General features: G+C 38.0%; 1 protein-coding gene across 2 annotated transcripts; it reads left to right on the top strand.

The window, feature by feature from the left end:
* Nucleotides 1-10,829: 10,829 nt before the first annotated feature.
* Nucleotides 10,830-14,673, top strand: mych (myelocytomatosis oncogene homolog). Of its 2 annotated transcripts, none has more exons than XM_079884929.1 (3): nt 10,830-10,886; nt 12,585-13,130; nt 13,287-14,673. In XM_079884929.1, the coding sequence occupies exons 2-3, from the start codon at nt 12,596-12,598 to the stop codon at nt 13,832-13,834; spliced, it is 1,083 nt and encodes a 360-aa protein (XP_079741055.1). In that variant the 5' UTR covers nt 10,830-10,886; nt 12,585-12,595; the 3' UTR covers nt 13,835-14,673. The 2 variants fall into 2 exon arrangements, with proteins under 2 accessions (XP_079741055.1, XP_079741054.1); XM_079884928.1 differs by lacking the exon at nt 10,830-10,886 and adding an exon at nt 11,051-11,725.
* Nucleotides 14,674-17,654: the final 2,981 nt, after the last annotated feature.

Here is a 17,654-nt window from a genome sequence, read left to right as displayed (position 1 = left end):
ATGTGGCGGTGTTATACGAGACGTCCAGACCAAATCTTTAGAGACTTTTGTCTAATTCATTCCATATGGAAATGTTTCTTGAATCAGTGACTGAACTTTAGTCATACTAGTCTACTACTTGCTGCATAGTATTTATTCATAATGGTATGTGTGTGAAAAAGTAGCCCATGCTGCTAGCGCTAGTATGCTACTTTATCACATGACCTCATCTCTTTTCATATTTAATTTAGCGAGTGGCATCCGGTTGTCTCAGAAATAAAAACAGTTATTTTGCCTTTTTAATGAGTCAAGATTCTGCAAATTCCAGCTGATATGACTTTCAGCTCATTCGTCTTGCAGGAAATTGAAGTTCAATTTGAGGGTTGCATTGTGGAATTCTGTTGTAAATTCTAGCATCCCAATTTGAGCTTCTCTTACTAAACTGTATTTAATTAGACAGAAGAGTAGGCTATTGTTTGTTTGTTTTTTGCCCAAAATTAGATTAAAATGGTTAGATCAGTGGTTCTCAATTCCAGTCCTCGGGACCAGTTGCTCTGCACATTTTGTGTGTCTCTCTTATCTGACACACTCAGTTCAGTTCATGGAGTCTCTCCTAATGAGCTGATGATCTGGTTCAGGTGTGTTAAATAAGGGAGGCATACAAAATGTGCAGAGCAGCGGGTCCCGAGGACTGGAATTGAGATCCACTGGGTTAGATACTGCTATTTTTTCCATTTTTAGTGAATTGCATTGCCAAATATTTGTTGTGTATACTGTAACATAGGCCTAGTATCCCACAATGCAATGCTATGGACTTGATCTCCTATTTATTAATATATAAATAGCAAAATGACTCATCTGGGTATTCAATGCATACAAAAAAATATGGAAAGTATAGGCCTGGCCTACTATAAATTGCAGAAATTGTAATCTAGTATGTTAGTATGCAACCGTTAGTTCCGTTCCATCAGTTTGATTGTTCAGAACAACAGAACTCTTGCTTGTGTGTGATATTGCTTAACTGCATTGTTGCCAGTCTATGTGTGGGAGCTTTTCTCCACATATTAAGAAATAAGGAAGATCTGAAAATTTTGTGCAACTTGGGAAAATCTTGCCAGTTTGCAAACTCTGCAAAACCAAACCAAACACTAATATTAGATATTGTGTGCAACATTGTGATTCACTGTCTGATGAGTCTGATATTGGAGGTCTGGACTGTTGTGAAACATGGAAGACAGGAAGGAAAGAAAGGAAAAAGAGGAACAGAAGGATCGTAAGAATAAAAGGAACCTGTTGAGGATTTGGGTTTGGGAGGATTTGGGTTTTCTGTTTGAGGATTTTCTGAAACAAATCCAAAATCTATTGTTATTAAAATGACTTGACCCCTTTACATAGGAAGAAGATGTGCAATTGATTTCTGTTTTACACCATGAACCATTTAGTTGTATGGGTTCTTAAATTTAAAAGGTTCTTCCATCGTCCATAAATTCTTCCGATTTATTTTTTATTTATTTTGCATTGTGAGATGTACATGCCTCTCCCATGACAGACTGTGAAACTCTTTTATATTTTCTTGTTGCCGGTTGCCTTGAAAAATTGATGTGCATGTTGAGCAGAAGCATTTGGAAAAGCTACATGGGTCCTAATCCATGTAAATAATTCATTTAGCTAACCGGCAGAGAGGGTGTTAATTGCTGAATGTGCACTAAACGCTGGCTGCTCGTCAGATGTCAATCCATGAAACAACCTCAGCATCCCTGTCGATGATGATGGAGCAGGAGGAAAATCAAACTGCATTCAGAGCGTTGCATGGCTTCTCGTCTCGCTGTAATCTGCAGCTAATCTCTCCCATATATATTTATTCAGCCATACTTTGACATGCAGATCGTTCAAGATGGAGACAAAGAGAGAAACTTCACAGCTTATGCAGACGCAGCTTATGCTAATGCCTGATGCTCAATGCATAGCTTATTGATCGGTCGTGTGACCCCTGGAGTGTTGAGGAAACTCAGGAGACATCTAGTCTTTACATGGAGGACTAGGAGAGACGGTGGGCCTGGCTCTATCTGTGAAGGGTTTGGTTATGCGCATAGGACAGAAGTTACTGAGCAGTTACTCCTGACGTGCCTCTGCCGATGGGACAGCTGTTAGCACAGCTCAATCATGCACTGTCACGTCAAACAGACGCCCTGCATTTGTTTAAAATGCCCATCTGCCTTTTTTGAGCAATAGTGATTACAGCCCTATTGACTGTTGAGTTGATAGTGGGGATCATGAACCCTACATTTGAAATGACAAAACAAATAAGAACAGAATAGAGTATTCATGGCCCCCTTACTGTGAGGTCTGAATGTTACTGTTTACATATGCAAATGATATTTGATCTGATTAAATATGCACTAGTTTGCACAATTTCCAAAACAAAAATCTGAACATTGGATAAAGAACATTGGATTCATTTTGCTGACATATAAGAGTCAAAGGATTATACAGGGGAGATTTTGGATACTCCTCGTTGATAGTCAATAGCCAGAACTAAAATAAAATTTTACCATTTTTTTAGGAAATAAAATGTTATATAAATCAGGCGGAATACATACAATACATATCATTTCAGAATACAGATAGGAATAAAGTTTGGTGTATGGAAGTGCTACTGAAGTGGAGACTTTTGGGGGGAAAAAATCACATTTTAAGAAAAAAGTCTTTATGTATAATTGAACTCTGCAGACCAAATCGATAAACCTCCGCTTTCAGACAAGGCTTAAGCCTAGTCCCAGACTAAAATGCATGTTTGAGCTGTTTTAACTGAAAGCAACTTGCACTGGCGTATCTTAAAGTATGTCAGTGCCATTGTTTTGTCTGAAGATGCGCACTTAATGTTTTTTTTCTAAGGCACATTTATGAAAGCTACTGAAATGTCCTAATTGAACTAAGACCTAATCCTGGCTTAATCTAAGCCCTGTCTAGGCCAAATTGTAATAAAATAAATGCTAATATTTTCTTTACACAAGTCTGAAAGAAGACATGTAATGGAAGCAAACGTTTTTTGCCTGCATAGTGACTCGTCTTAATGACAGCAACATCTTGAAGAACATCTCGGACTTTATTGGAAGCAAGAACATCTGAATTTTGGACAAAAACATACAAAAATTCTGTGACATAAAACGTGTGGCATAAAGTTTTAGAGTTTGGGTATGATGCTAGCCACTCTAAATTTAGTTCAATTTCTGAGCACATTAATTCTGTGAATGCATGGATACCTGTGTCTGCCAATTTTATATATGTCTTGTCCAGAACAAGTTATTTAAGGCAGTGGTTCTCAATTCCAGTCCTCGGGACCCGCTGCTCTGCACATTTTGTATGTCTCCCTTATTTAACACACCTGAACCAGATCATCAGCTCATTAGGAGAGACTCCATGAACTGAACTGAGTGTGTCAGATAAGAGAGACATACAAAATGTGCAGAGCAAGGGGTCCCGAGGACTGGAATTGAGAACCACTGATTTAAGGTATAGAGGTCAGGACACCAGTTCTAAGAGGTAATCATCCGTCAGCATAGTCGTGTGTGTCGTAATCTAGGGTAGATGTGAAACCAGGTTATGTAAGTCACAGGGAGCTGAACATGAGAAGAGCATGTGAAGAGCATGGACATTATTAGGACGCAATCATAATGCAATTTATTCGATTTTACAGATATTGTGATTTTCATCACAATAATGTATGCAAACTTTCAGTATGATGGTAAACGCCTCGAGTTCATTCTTGACAAAAATGTTTGTAAGACTTGAGTGAACTTTACAGATCAGTGAAATTGCCAATCAGGAAAATCATAGTCTATCACCAGTGTTATGCGTTTGGTTCTCAAACAACCTGATTTAAGGATAATTTCACCACAAAACTGTAATTCTCTCATCATTTTCTCACCTCCGTGGAACACAAAATGAGATGTTTAGGAGCTTTAAAAGTTCCCATAAAAGCACTAGTGGTCCATATGACTTGTGAACTATCTTACAAGACTTTTAAAGACATATAATAGCTTTGTAAGAGAAATTATTAACTGAAAATAATCTGTGGTCACCATTCACTTTCATTATATGAAAAAGAGCAGCTTGGACTGCTACATCTCCCCGTGTATTCTACGAAATTATAACAGAATTAAAATTTTGGAGTGAACTATTCCTTTAAATTTCTTTAAAGTCAGCATGAAACGGAAGTTGGGTAGTCTTTTCTGTCCTTTTGTGACATATATCTGAGTGAAACAGCTTCTCAAACAAGAAAAATTGTTGGTCGGGACTTTTTGTCCATTGTGAATTGATTGGGTCATTGGATGGTTGTGGTTTGCTATCGGTGGATCTCATGTGAGTGACAGGTTTTCCCGCCCTCGCGCCAGTAAACACGTCATCAGAGAAGAGATGTTGCTGCAAGAAGAGAAGATTACAAACATGAATTAAGAAAAAATGATGTGCAGATAAATAATTTTTAATAAATAGCTACTGATAGATTCCATTCCATTCCAGTCTTGTGATTTTAAGAATCTAAAATTTGCAACAACACCAAATTTGCCATATAAAGACAGCGGACAGTGAGACATTGTTTCTGAGAAGTTGAATGAATAGAGGTCTGAGTGAACACCGGTGGCACGCGTGGCGTCAGATTGCGGGTCAGTTGTGGTCACCAACTGCTATTGGGCATCTGTGCCAACTCTCTACCCTACATGGCCAGAAGGAACGGATGTGCTCTGCAATGTTCTGCTGATACAGGAGCCCTCTGGCATCTGTGGTGGCTTCGCAGTGTCGGTTATACACTCTTTGCTACTCTTTCTGAGTATGGTCTAAATTTGGAGGTACTATGGTGATGTCCTCTCTCATTCTGCCTCTCTTATTTCACTCCGCTTTAAATCGAGTTCCCTCCCACTGCATATTTCCATAGACTTCTTCTTGCTTCACCGCTTTTCCACTACACAGCAGCATTATAGCTGGGTTCCTGGAAAACAAACTGCTGTAAAGTTCAAGGAAGAGGCTGAAAAACAGATCACATCCTGCACATTCTTCACATGTGGGAGCCTTGTGAATTTTACAGAGGGTGCTTTTCGTTGCTTTGCTCATCCTTTTGGTCACGTTAGGACATCTGCACCTAAAAATTATCAGGTTGTGTGGTTAAACATTGGAATAAACATATAATTTTCAGGGAATTGAAGTGGAGATCGCTCTAGCCGGGATGACCTTGGTTTGTGCTGTCTACTGCACACATACAGATTGGGACATTGTTTCAGGACACTGTCAGATGGGGAAACCATAAAAAAAACAGGTGTTTCTTATAGAGACGTGTGTGTGTGTTTGTGTGTGTGTGTGTGGTCCAGGTAAACCCTACATTATGGGGACAAAATGTCCACACACACATACCAGTAATTATTGGTCCCCATGATAAAAAACAGCTTATAAATAATACCGAATGATGTTTTTTGGAAATGTAAAAATGCAGAAAGTTTTCTCTGAGGCCTGTGTTTAGGTTTAGGGATAGAATATACAGTTTGTACAGTTTAAAAATCAGTATGTCTATGGAAAGTCCCCATAAAACATGGAAACCCAACGTGTGTGTGTGTTTGCATGTGTGTTCGTGCATCTGTTTTTCATTCTAACACTGAGCTCCTTTTGTTCTTATGATCGTCTTCTCACTGGATGGATGTGTGCGTGAATGTGTGACATTTTCTGTTTGCATTCTGTATTGTTCATACTTTAACAATTAACAATATTGTTAATGATTCAAGCAAACCCCAAAAGTAATAAACTACAAAACTCTCTCTTTATCATTTGTACTTTTCTACACTCTTAAAAATAAAGGTTCTTTATTGGCATTCAATAAAGAGCATTTAGGTGGAACCTTTCCATTGTACAAAAGGTTCTTTATATTGGAAAGGGGTCCTTTAGATTATTCAAATGTTCTTCACACTAAGAAAAAAAGGTTTTAAGAACTGCTCACTGAAAGGTTCTTTGGGGAACCTAAAATGGTTCTTCAATGGCATTGCTGAGAAAAGGAACTTTTATTTTGAAGAATGCATGTACTCAGACTTACACATTTCATTTTTTTGTGTGTGTGTCTTGTGGTCAACAAAATGGATGAAAAAATCTTCATTGAAACAAGGACGAGATCCATATCTACAGACCAAAGTGTGCTCTTTTTTATGTGGGCCAATAAGAAACCACTAAGCAGTGTGCTAAAAACTTTAATTCATAGCAAGTTAAATACAATGGCTTTACAAAAAGGAAAAACTATAATTAATATTTCATGAATTTTCCTTTAGAGTTTGAAAGCAACGCTTGTGCTATACAACTAGCCTACAACTGTGTTGTTTAACAGATAGGCCTGTTCACACTGTGAGAGAGCGGGGCTAGTTGTAACACCCTTCACTGAAAAAAAATGATTCGTTGAATTTACTAAAAAAATTTATGGTAAGTGGTTCCACATAATTGATTTAAGCTACATTTAAACAAATGCATTACGCTGAACTTATTACATTTCAGTTCAACTTAATGCATTTGTTTAAATGTAGCTAAAATCAATTGTGTGGAACCACTTACCATAAACAATTTAGTAAATTCAACGAATCATTTTTTTCAGTGTTGTTTTAAATACTTCCACACATGAGCATGACGAAACTTTTTACTAGTTGCCATATCAACAGTAGTATATAGAGAAACAATTGTGCCAAAATTCAGAAATCTTTGGAAGATATCACTGAACATTTATTTAACCATAGCAAAAGTAAATTTCTTACTTATGTTAATTTCTCTAATCTCTATTTTTGGTGTTTATTTTAAATTAGGCAAATCTGATATTATTTTAATCTCCAATATGTTATTTAACAGTTGAGACCGAAGACACTCGCCGGGTTTAAAGTTTTGAACTATGTTGTATAGCTGTGTTTACCGGTGTGTTTGCTGTCAAACTCAAAAATTATTTTATATTTAATAATTTAAAAATGCCATCTTTTTATATGAAAAAGTTAATAATTGTATTTTATTGAGAAAATATTTTAATTAGTCTTGTATACTTTTTTTTTTATTAGATCAGAGAGCATTTTAAGCTGTCATTTGGTCATGTTACAATGTACCCCACCTATGGGGCATGTTGTCACATTTCACTTCCATTCTTTCGGGGTATATCAAGAAAAAAGTATATGCTGTATTAATAAAACAAAGCCACATAATTGTACTAGACATGTTGGAAATTAATGTGAGGAAAAATACCCGCTCTCCCCTACAGCATAACTATCTAATACTGTATAAGTAAAGCCAGTGTCAAAGAGGAAGGAAAACGTCATTCAAAAAAAAAAGAGGTATGAATTCCATAACGTTCATAGCTTCTGTACTGTCTGATTCGTCCCCACTGAGGGGCCCCGTAGGGTCTTTAACTGTTGGTGGTGTGTGGTCAAATTGACAGAGCATCAAAAGCAGAAGTGAAACCTGTCATGTGTCTCAGGGCAGCGAGAGGAACAGTAAAGCATGGCCGCTTCTTTGAAACTTATCAATGAACACTTTCAGTTTTACTCAACCTGTTGTATCGTTTCTACACCTCATTAGGTTTAAATCTTTTGACTAATGGTTAACATGGAAACCTCTGAGATAAAACCAATCTGTGGCATCAAAGTACCATTAAAGACGTTTTTTTTAAACCTATGCTGCATGTATATTAAGTTAATATAATAGTTAACATCGACTAACAATGAAGATACATTATAGTCTTTATTAGTCTTGGTTAATGTTTTCTACATATCTGAAAATTGTAATATATATATATATATATATATATATATATATGCATGGACAAATGTATACCTTAAATGCAATGTGTCTGTGGATAAAAGCATCTGCAAATGCATAAATACATAGACCAATATTAATATATGACTGAAAATAAATGCTGTGGAATTATTGCTAAAAGTTAAAATCATAAAAATAACATGTAAATATAAAAAAAATATATTTATATATTCATTTTTATGATTCTAACTACTCCATGCATCAGTGCAATGAAAAACAGCACAAAAGAAAAGAAAAATGTATATGCCCTGTGATCTGCTGAAATGTTTGAGTTATTTCCTGTGAGATCAATGTCACTTCTGCACATTAGAAGCCTGTTTAAATGCTTCCCAGTTCCGTATATGCCGGAAGCGAAAGTTAACTGACTAAAGAAGGATGCTGCAGGTAAATGAGTAACAGTCTCAGAGGAAGAGGATTGTATAAAATATCAGCTTCAGTGAATTGACCTTTACAGTCTGTGACTGTAGATATGCTGCAGCATCAGTGGATGATGTTCACCAGCAGGACCCCCGTGGAGCAGCGTTTTCTCAAAACAGTTACTATCACCAGTTTACAGGCGACACATCCCCCCACACACGCGCTTCTAAGGAAAGCTGTGGCCGCTTGTGTTGCAATGCTTGATTGCCTGCAGAAAACATTGTTAGGTAGTGTCTTCCTTTTTATCTTCTTTCTCTTCCTGTCTTGGTACCCCTCTCTGAAGATGACAATATTATCAGGGGGAACAGCAAAACCACGATATGCCATGGTGAACCTCGCTTACAACATCTTGTGGTAGAACTGTGTACGAGAACCTGCTGTCCGTCCTTATTCAAGCTAACATGAGCTGAATCAGCAAGGTTAAAGGTCAAAAGAAGCAAGAAGGGCCGAATTCAGAATGGCTTACTACGCATCTTCCTATTTCTGCCATATCTTTATATGGAAGAATAGTGTGCTATTCTGAATTCAGCTGCTATTTTAAAACCAGTTACATTTTGGTGCAAACTTATTTTTCTGTTTTCTTCGGTCTAAGCATTTGCTATGAAAATAATTTGTAAATATTCTAAGCAGAGTGAGGCAAAAACATTCTTTACACAACCAATAAGTGCACATTTTATAACCTTAAAATACTAAAAGTCATATAAAGGGTCATATAACATTAATACCTGGTTTCACAGAATGCTTAAGACTAAAATGCATTTATTAACTGAAAGAAACTTGCAGTGATATATCTTAAAATATGTCAGTGCCATTGTTTTGTCTCAAAATTCACACCAGTTTTTTTTCTTATGCACGATCATAAAAGCCACTTAAATGTCGTAATTGAGCTAAGGTCTAAACCTGGCTTAATCTATGCCCTGTCTGTGAAACCAGGCTTAAATATTTTAAAGACAAACATGCAATAAAACAAAAACATTAAGGTTATTTAAAACTTAAACTCATATAAAAATATGTATTAAATTCATATGACATAGTGTACAATAAATATACATTAATGCATTTCATTTCTAACAAAGGTTGTGTCAATTTACAGCAGTTTAAAAAGGCATCCATGATGCTTTCTTTATGTGATTCTTTCTTAAGGTTTCCTTAGAGGTTTACAAGTTTTTCAGGTTTAATCTGGATGTGAAAGTGTATTATTATCTGTTGTAGAAAACCCCTCTCCACAAGCACATTTGTCATCCATGATGATTCATACATTGTACCCCACTTCATTCGAGTGTACTTACTTTTTAAAAGTGATATTATTTATTAAGTATTAAAACTTTATTTTTTTTTACATTTCAAGCAGCCATACTAAGGGACGCTGAACTTTGCTTGTTAAGCCATTTAAATCATTTTGTTCCAAGCTCCAAGTTGATCCCAGTGTATTTCAGCAGGTTCCTTCAGCACTACAAGATGACAGCGTGTGAGTCTTTGCGCACCTTATGCTTATCTATACGTCTGTCTCAAACTCAAAATGTTCTCTTTTCATACAGTCCTGATAAGTGAAACAAAACCTTAATAGAACTGTGTAAATGCTTCTGCTTTAAAATTGCGACATTTCTTTAAGCATTGCTGATGAGGCAAACAAATGTTCCAAACAATGGGATTCTTTATGTGAATGAACACAAGCCATTTAAATGGCATGTCCACATGTCAGAAACATGTAGCTGGACTACATATGGGAGCTATTTAAGAGATAGCTAGAAGCAAAATGAATGAGTGATGCAAGACTTAAACAGTCTTGGACTACAACATGCCTCCCATTGAGTTTAACAACCACACATTGCCACCATAAACTGCATGAAAGCTGGTCTAACAACAAACTTTCTATAGGTGTATCCCTGAAAAATAAAGCTAAAGCTATGAACATAAAAAGAAAACTTTTGTGTCAGATCTATTTTGAGGTAGAGGATTGAATTGTGTAGGCCTATGCACACACCGTGACCTGGCTATGTTGAGATCAATGCACTCACTTATTACTAATGTTACATTTACTGAGCATTGCAATCATCTCATTTCATTAGTGGAATATATGCAAATATTAAATGCATTCTAGATCAAAGCATGGTTCAAATATAGAGAGGTTAGGTTATACAGGACATCTGCCGAAAGAAAGCAAACCGAGCAGTGCCGTAATGCTGTACATCTGTCTGGAGTTCACTAGGTCTTGATACACTAGCCTCATTCAATGGCCTCTAGGTGGCAACATTTATAGGACTTTCAAAATACATTAAATTCTGTCAATTTCACTCACTGAGGAGCAGTGTGATTTATTAAATGTTAGTTTGTGTATCCTGGATTATCATTGAACTCAAAAGGAATCAAATATACTGCATTTAAAAAAAAAATTAACATAGGCCTATAGATTTAGGTGTAAATACATAGCTAATTCATGATCATTTTCATACGTAGTGTTTTGGAATTTCCTGATAACCATGTTGCACTTAATGTGACGAGTTTTTAAAAATGCAAATACCCCATACTGTCTCTTTAATATGAGGTCATGAAAACGGCATACATAAAAATGATGTATAATTTTAAATAGTTTAAGACGGAATATAGCATGCTTCACTACAATGAACGTGTATGAGAATTACATCTTCTCTTTGTTGCATTCTGAGGTCAGTGGTCATAAAGAATGCAGGATTCCGCCCATATGTCGAATTCGCGGGAGACTCATAAATCATTCCCGCCACCTGAGAGGGGGTGACTTTAGACTGCACGTGTTGAGCCGGATGCGATTCTTTTGTTATGTAACCAACGCCTATATCTTCCTCATATGCTTTGCAGTCACATATAAGTTCATATATCTATCCCTTAAGTCGCGCGAGATCAGTTGTAACTGTGTATGTAAGGAGTGTCTGTTTGAGAACAGTATGTCCTTGTACGTATATTACCCGCCAAAACAGACCACAGCACAACGTGATCGCGGCTTTCTTTCTCTTTTTTTGTAGACAGTAGACACTACTATCGCGACCGGCATTTGTGAACTCGCACTCTCGCACACAAGTGTGTGAGCTTACAACCCCCCCTTCTTTTTCTTGGAATTGCATGGTTCATTGAGTGCACGCGCACTCCGCCAGAGCACTAGGTTGGACGTATATTCCCTTCATTACACCACGGCTATTCAACCGCTTTTGCGTGCAGGATTTTATTAAACATTAAGCTACAGACTTTAATTAGGCATCATCACAATAAGAGTTTTCATTCAATATTTGCTGAAAGAGTTTTGGCGCGAGTTTTCTAACGCGGAGGAATTGCGGAGTGCATCGCCCTTTAAATGAAATGGTCTCCATTCGTCGCCACACCCACTGCCAGCTCCTGTCCGCGTGGGCTCTGACATGCCGCAAGGAGGCTCTGCGGTTTTTACAACTATTTTTAAAATAATTTTACACATTTTTTTTTAGACTTACCGTCTTTGTCAAGCTCCCTTTTTCGCCATAGTGTTTAGAAAAAAAAGGTAAGACGTGACTTTTTGTTCTTTTCATGCATGTCTACCGGCTTCCTCCAATTGATTATACAATGCGAACATCTCTCTATTATAGTTTCGCAGGAAGTGCTTTACTCGTCAAGAAATCAGTAAAAGTGTCTTGGAAAGTAGTGCTTTTATGCTTCGCAGATACTTTATATGACTTTACTTATATGATCCGTTGTTAACTTTAATACGCGATTATATATGGCTTTTCATTCATTGTCTATTCATTCACTCACATGTCAATTTTCCTGTATTTTGTACAGTATAGCCTATATACAAGTATGTTAAGAGTTTTATTAGTTACTTTCAGAACTGCAGGGTTTTTCTTTTCTTTTCTTTTTTTTACTTTTCTACATAGCAACTTTTTTTCAGTTAAAACACTTTATTCAATGCCACATGAATACAGAATAGAGGTTTTTGTCACACTAGTATTATCAACAATATTGCCAGAGAAAATCGTTTTACATGAATTACAATTAATTTACGACATAACTTGTATTTTGTTTATTAGCTTTCTAAAAGTCAAACCGAATGATTTAACTTTTTGCTTTAAATGTGAGAAATTTAGTTTGGAACAAAACTCGTGCTGGACCTTTCCAGCTGTTCAGTGACATCACGCACGACCGACCGCAACTCCGCCCATTGGGCGGGGCCAACATTGTAAACACGAATAAAGTGAACGCGCGAGCCGGGCAACCTTACAATCGGCAGTGCATGAGAACAACACTTCGCAGGCCGTTTAGAAACAAGCCGCTGTTCGTCGGTAGCAGAAAGCCGGGTGGACTTTTGTATGCAAACTTTTTCTCTTTCTAAAGGATTCTTTTCTCGTGCGCTTTCCTGACAGGTTCCGTCAAGATGTTGCAGGCTTGTTCTCCATCGCACGAGTGGCTCTGCGACTCCGAGCCGCTGCTGTTTGACGACGAGTTTTGCATGAGTCTCATGAAGGACTTGCAGGCTATCCCCACGCCGCCCCAGTCCCCTCCGATGAAACCCGGGCTCGCGAAGAATTTGTCCACGGTGGACCAGTTGGAGTTGGTATCTGAACTTTTAATGGAGGATAGCGACTTTCTCCAACTGGACTGGAACTTTACCGGCACCGCGTCTGCCGCGGACGACCCGCTCTCGGAGGACTTACTGTGGCGCATCGACGGAGGCAAACACATCGAGGATAAACTCTCAGCGGTGCTCTCCACGAGTCCCTTGCTCTCCGATATTGACACTGAGATTTTTGCCGAAATCGCCGGCTCTACGCTGGATTGCCACAATGTGGCGCTCGCTTGTCAGGCTCTGGAATGCGAGGACTTACCGCTGGACAGCCAGGAGCTGATCGAGTCCACGTCTGACTACGGTTCACTGTCCACTGGGGGAGAATCATCCACAAGCGATTCTGGTGAGTCTTTTGATTCATTTACAATGTTTGTTTATTTTCTGATGCGCGCACATGTGTCCTAAAGTTAAAAGAGAGTGTGTTATAAGTTTGTTGCCAGATTGAAACCACATGGATCAAACTTGAACTAACGTGATTTGAACTGTTTGTGCTCCACAGAGGAGGAGATCGATGTTGTGACCGTCCGGAGGTCGAGCACACTGACACGTTCTCAACACCAGCAGCAGTTGGAGGACAGTCGGCGTGAGCAGCAGCTGGCTATCAAGCGCTGTCACTTTGAAATTCAGCAACAGCACAACTACGCCGCCCCTCGGCCCGCCTCTCCTCCTCCCCCGCCCTCCCCCCCTCCCAAACGCTCCCGAGGGTCCGGAGACTCCCACCGAAGCACGCAGAGTTCGGGACGCTCTCGCAGTCTGGCCTCCCGACAGGCGGTGGACACGGAGGACGAAGAAGAGAGACGGAGGACACACAACGTGATGGAGAGGCAAAGGCGCAACGAGTTAAAGAACTGCTTTCTTAAGCTACGGGACAACGTCCCCGAACTGTCCAGTAACGACAAGGCTTCCAAGGTGGTGATTTTAAAGCGGGCGAAAGAAAGCATCAGAAATCTGGAGACAGAGAACCAGAGACTTGCACAGAAGAGAGACAAACTTAGACAACGACAAGAACAGCTGAAAGCCAGACTGGAAAAGCTCAAGAGACTGTGAGCGTCTGGGACTGAACGTTGCCGGTTTGGCCACTAGATAGGCGTCCAAGACCCCGCTGGTTTGAGGACCGTAACACTTTTGGCTGACTGCGGAGACCTCAGTATCTCTTAGGAGATTGTGGATTTTATGTCACCGTTAAGTGCTGTTTTGAAACACGCATGGTCAATGCAAGAAACGTTCTCAGTGTTGTGACTTTGCTGTGTGTTAAAGTCATTTTGTTCACGAGTCTTAATATGAACCGTTTCATAGACTGTATGTTGGATGCATAATCAGTTAAAAGCATAGTTAGCCTTAAAAGAAATGAGCCCTAGATGATCCTCACACATTCTACCTATTTGTTCTTGGCATACACATTATTTCTTCTAATGTTTTGGGCTGGATCCAAAGGATGTTAAAATGAGGGGTTGAATGTAATTTGCATATGATAACATTTTTCTAGACTTAAAGTTTGCATTTAATGTGATGTTCAAACTGGAAAGATAAACTATATTGGATTTTGTGTTCATGCATAGCTCGTATTGTTGAGGTCTGGAGTAATGTTGGGTGTTCATTCCCTCTGACTCCATGTGTCTACTTTGTTGGTTATTGTATGTTCCCTCCTGTTTCTTTGTTTATCTACCTCTGCCAGGAAGAAGCCTGGCTATTTTATTGCCTTCATAATGGCAACTTTTTTTTTTTTTAATGTAAATACCTCCTGTTAATTATGTATCATAAATTATTTAGGCTTTTTTCTCTTGGTTCATTTGCAGGTTTTTGAAAAGAAAAAAAAAAAGAAAAAAAAAAAAAGTTCTGTTCATCCTCAACTGCACTTTGTTTTATAAAGTAATAAAGAATGAGCAAGATGACTCGTTGTGTTTGGATCTTTTTATTGGCACCATTCATAAATCACATCAGAACAGCATGATTTAATGATTTAAGGTGTGGTTTCTTCACAGGCACACACACACAAAGAGTTGCACAAGACTGAAAGCTTTAAAGAAAAGGAGGAATGTTTGAGTGGTGGAATTGGGGTCAAGGTGAGGGGGTGGCTGGCTTGACTTTTGTTGAAAGTCTAAAGGGCCTGATTGCAGCGGGTCAATAAAACATTAAAGTGTAGGAGTGTTATATTGATACAGTAGCACTGACTTGCCCATATAAACCGCAATCCCATAAGTGAACCTACATGCTCAAGCCTCGCTTTAAAGTAAACTGAATCATAAAGCATACACCATATACTTAAACTCAGTAAAACATACTATTTGGTTTAATGTATTGGTCCCTTTTCCCACCACAACCCTCTGAAGTGTTATAGTTATGAGGGCCTGTCTTTTCTCATTACATAATCATTACAATTATCTGAATGTATATATGAGAGTCATATTCTTAACTAGCATTTAAAAACACTTGATGCCAGTGACACTTTGGGTAAATATTTGACTTACTGCCCTAATTGGCTCTTGAAGAGTAGCACAGTTGTATGATTCACTTAAATGTCTAAAAATACATTGTTGGTCTTGGTAAAATGGTGGTAAATCACTTTTATTCAGCAAACATGCATTACATAGATCAAAAGCAAAGACATGTTACAAAAGATTTATAATGCCGTTCTTGAAAAAGAAAGGTTTCCACACAAAACAATAATCTGCACAACTGTGTTCCACATTGATGATAATAAGAAATGTTGGTAACACTTTAGTTTACAGTGTCCTTGTTACATATGTTACATGTACTTACCATAGTAATAACAGTAAATTATGTATAATTACATGCACCAAATCCTAATCTAACCCTATAGTAAGTACATGTAGTTGCTTAATATTACTCAGTACTTAAATATAAAATTACACTGTAACAATGAAGTGTAACCGAAATGTTTCTTAAGCATCAAATCAGCATATTAGAATGATTTCTGAAGGATCATGTGACACTGAAGATTGAAGTAATGATGCTGATAATAAATTACATTTAAAATAAGTTCAAATAGAAAACAGTTGTTTTAAATTGTAATTATATTTTACAATATTACTGTTTTTATTGTATTTCTGATAGAAAAGACCAGGCCAAGGACTGACAGTTATGCAACAAGTGTCAGAACGGGTTTTAGACCTCCATCACTTAGTCTCTTTCATCTTTTGTGCTTAAACCTGTTGGGTCATGGATGCTCAGGAAAGAATGAAAGCGAGGGTGCATTCAGCCTTTAAACATGCAAATGCTCTGTCATCTAGACTAGACCACTGGCCCCTGAAACATTCTGAAGTTGTAGACGGAGAGGTGCTAAAGGGACCAAGCTGGTAAAAGCGAGACCCTTACGAAAAACACCCTCTTCCAAAAGACCCTCTTCCGTTCTGAAAGCGCTTCCAGCATCGTCTCTTTATTTCTCAAGGGTCTTTGGCTGAAACCGTGCAGATTTCATATGAAAACTATTTCAACGAGCAAATGTGGTTTTAAATGTATCTTTTCCATCAACCATTACATTTCACATGCTGAACGTTGTGAACGTTAAGATCGAAAGTTGCAACATCTGTAGAAGGGTTGAAGACTCGCACGTCAGTGCACGTTAATCTCGTGTCCCGGGGCTGTTCAGCAGCGAACAACAAAACATCCTGACAAGGATTCCAGAGAGTTTCTAAAGCTCCTCTTTACACCAGAACCCTGCAAGAACACAGGGAATCACCTCAGGTCTGATCATAAATGATAGAAAAAGACAAAGACAAGAAGAGAGATAAAAATCTGTTTACTTCAGCAATACAACCATCTCTCTTTGAAAACTGGTGCTTCCACCCATCCAGTAAATACATGACCAGAGGAGTCATCCTTAGGAGGCTTTGGGGAATTGACTCATTTCTGTAGTTCTTTTTTATTGGGTTCGTTCAAGAGGTGGAATCCACTTTAAAATTCTTTGTAATTGAATGCATAACTTCCATTATGGCTGAAACACATCAAACAAAACGTGATTTGTAAGATATGCATCTGTTTTTGTCTTTTTCTTGTTCATGTTTTTTATCAGCGTTTGGGCTTCAGTCTGTCGGTCTGATGTGGATTGTCCCTGTTGTGTTTGCTTTCATCACACTAAAGTGTCTCTGGCCATATGTTCCCTCGCAGGAAGGTGACAAGAGACGGGAGCCATGTTTGCGCTGGGACGTTTCACTGCCTTCCTACTGTCATTAAGACATGAAAGCAGATTTAAGAGCCGATGACCATAAAGGTCACGCATTCATTCATGTCAAAGAAATCATTCAGTGAAAGCATCCCAGCTAACAGAACTTTGACTAATATTCTGGCAAGGCTCTCTCAAAGTTAAAAGCAAACATTCTTCCAGGAACGTTAATAGAATGTTTGTTCCAAGTTATCTGGTCATGTTCTCAAAACGTTAGCACAAAAACATCATTTATATTTTGTTCATGGAATGTTTTTTTTTTTCCTGAAACATTTTAGTGGGATGTTCGTCTAACGTTTTTTAAATGTTAATACTTGTTTCAGAATGTTCAAAAGTAACATTCCATAATGTTTGCAGAGTTATAAAATAGAACGCTTTCATAATGTTCACATAACCACAAAACTTTTTCAAAAATGGACTTTGTTTTAATAACCTACATTAGCAAAATGTTCTTAAAACCCATTTTTGTTTGCAAAAAAATTTATATATGCAATATATATATGCAAAAATATAATGCATGGGCTAAAATCTGATTTATGAAAGCATTTTACATGCACAATTGACCCAGAGTTATTTTCAGCAATGAGCCACAGGAATGAATTAAGTGATTGACACATAAATTCGATTTTGAGATATGAATGACTGCTGGCTGTTTTCTGAAAAATGACTTTTGGAGAGGTAGCA

The sequence above is a fragment of the Squalius cephalus genome (genome assembly GCF_949319135.1).
Source record: "Squalius cephalus genome assembly, chromosome: 10".
In the NCBI taxonomy this organism is placed as follows: domain Eukaryota; kingdom Metazoa; phylum Chordata; class Actinopteri; order Cypriniformes; family Leuciscidae; genus Squalius; species Squalius cephalus.
This window is presented reverse-complemented; position numbering and strand designations above follow the sequence as displayed.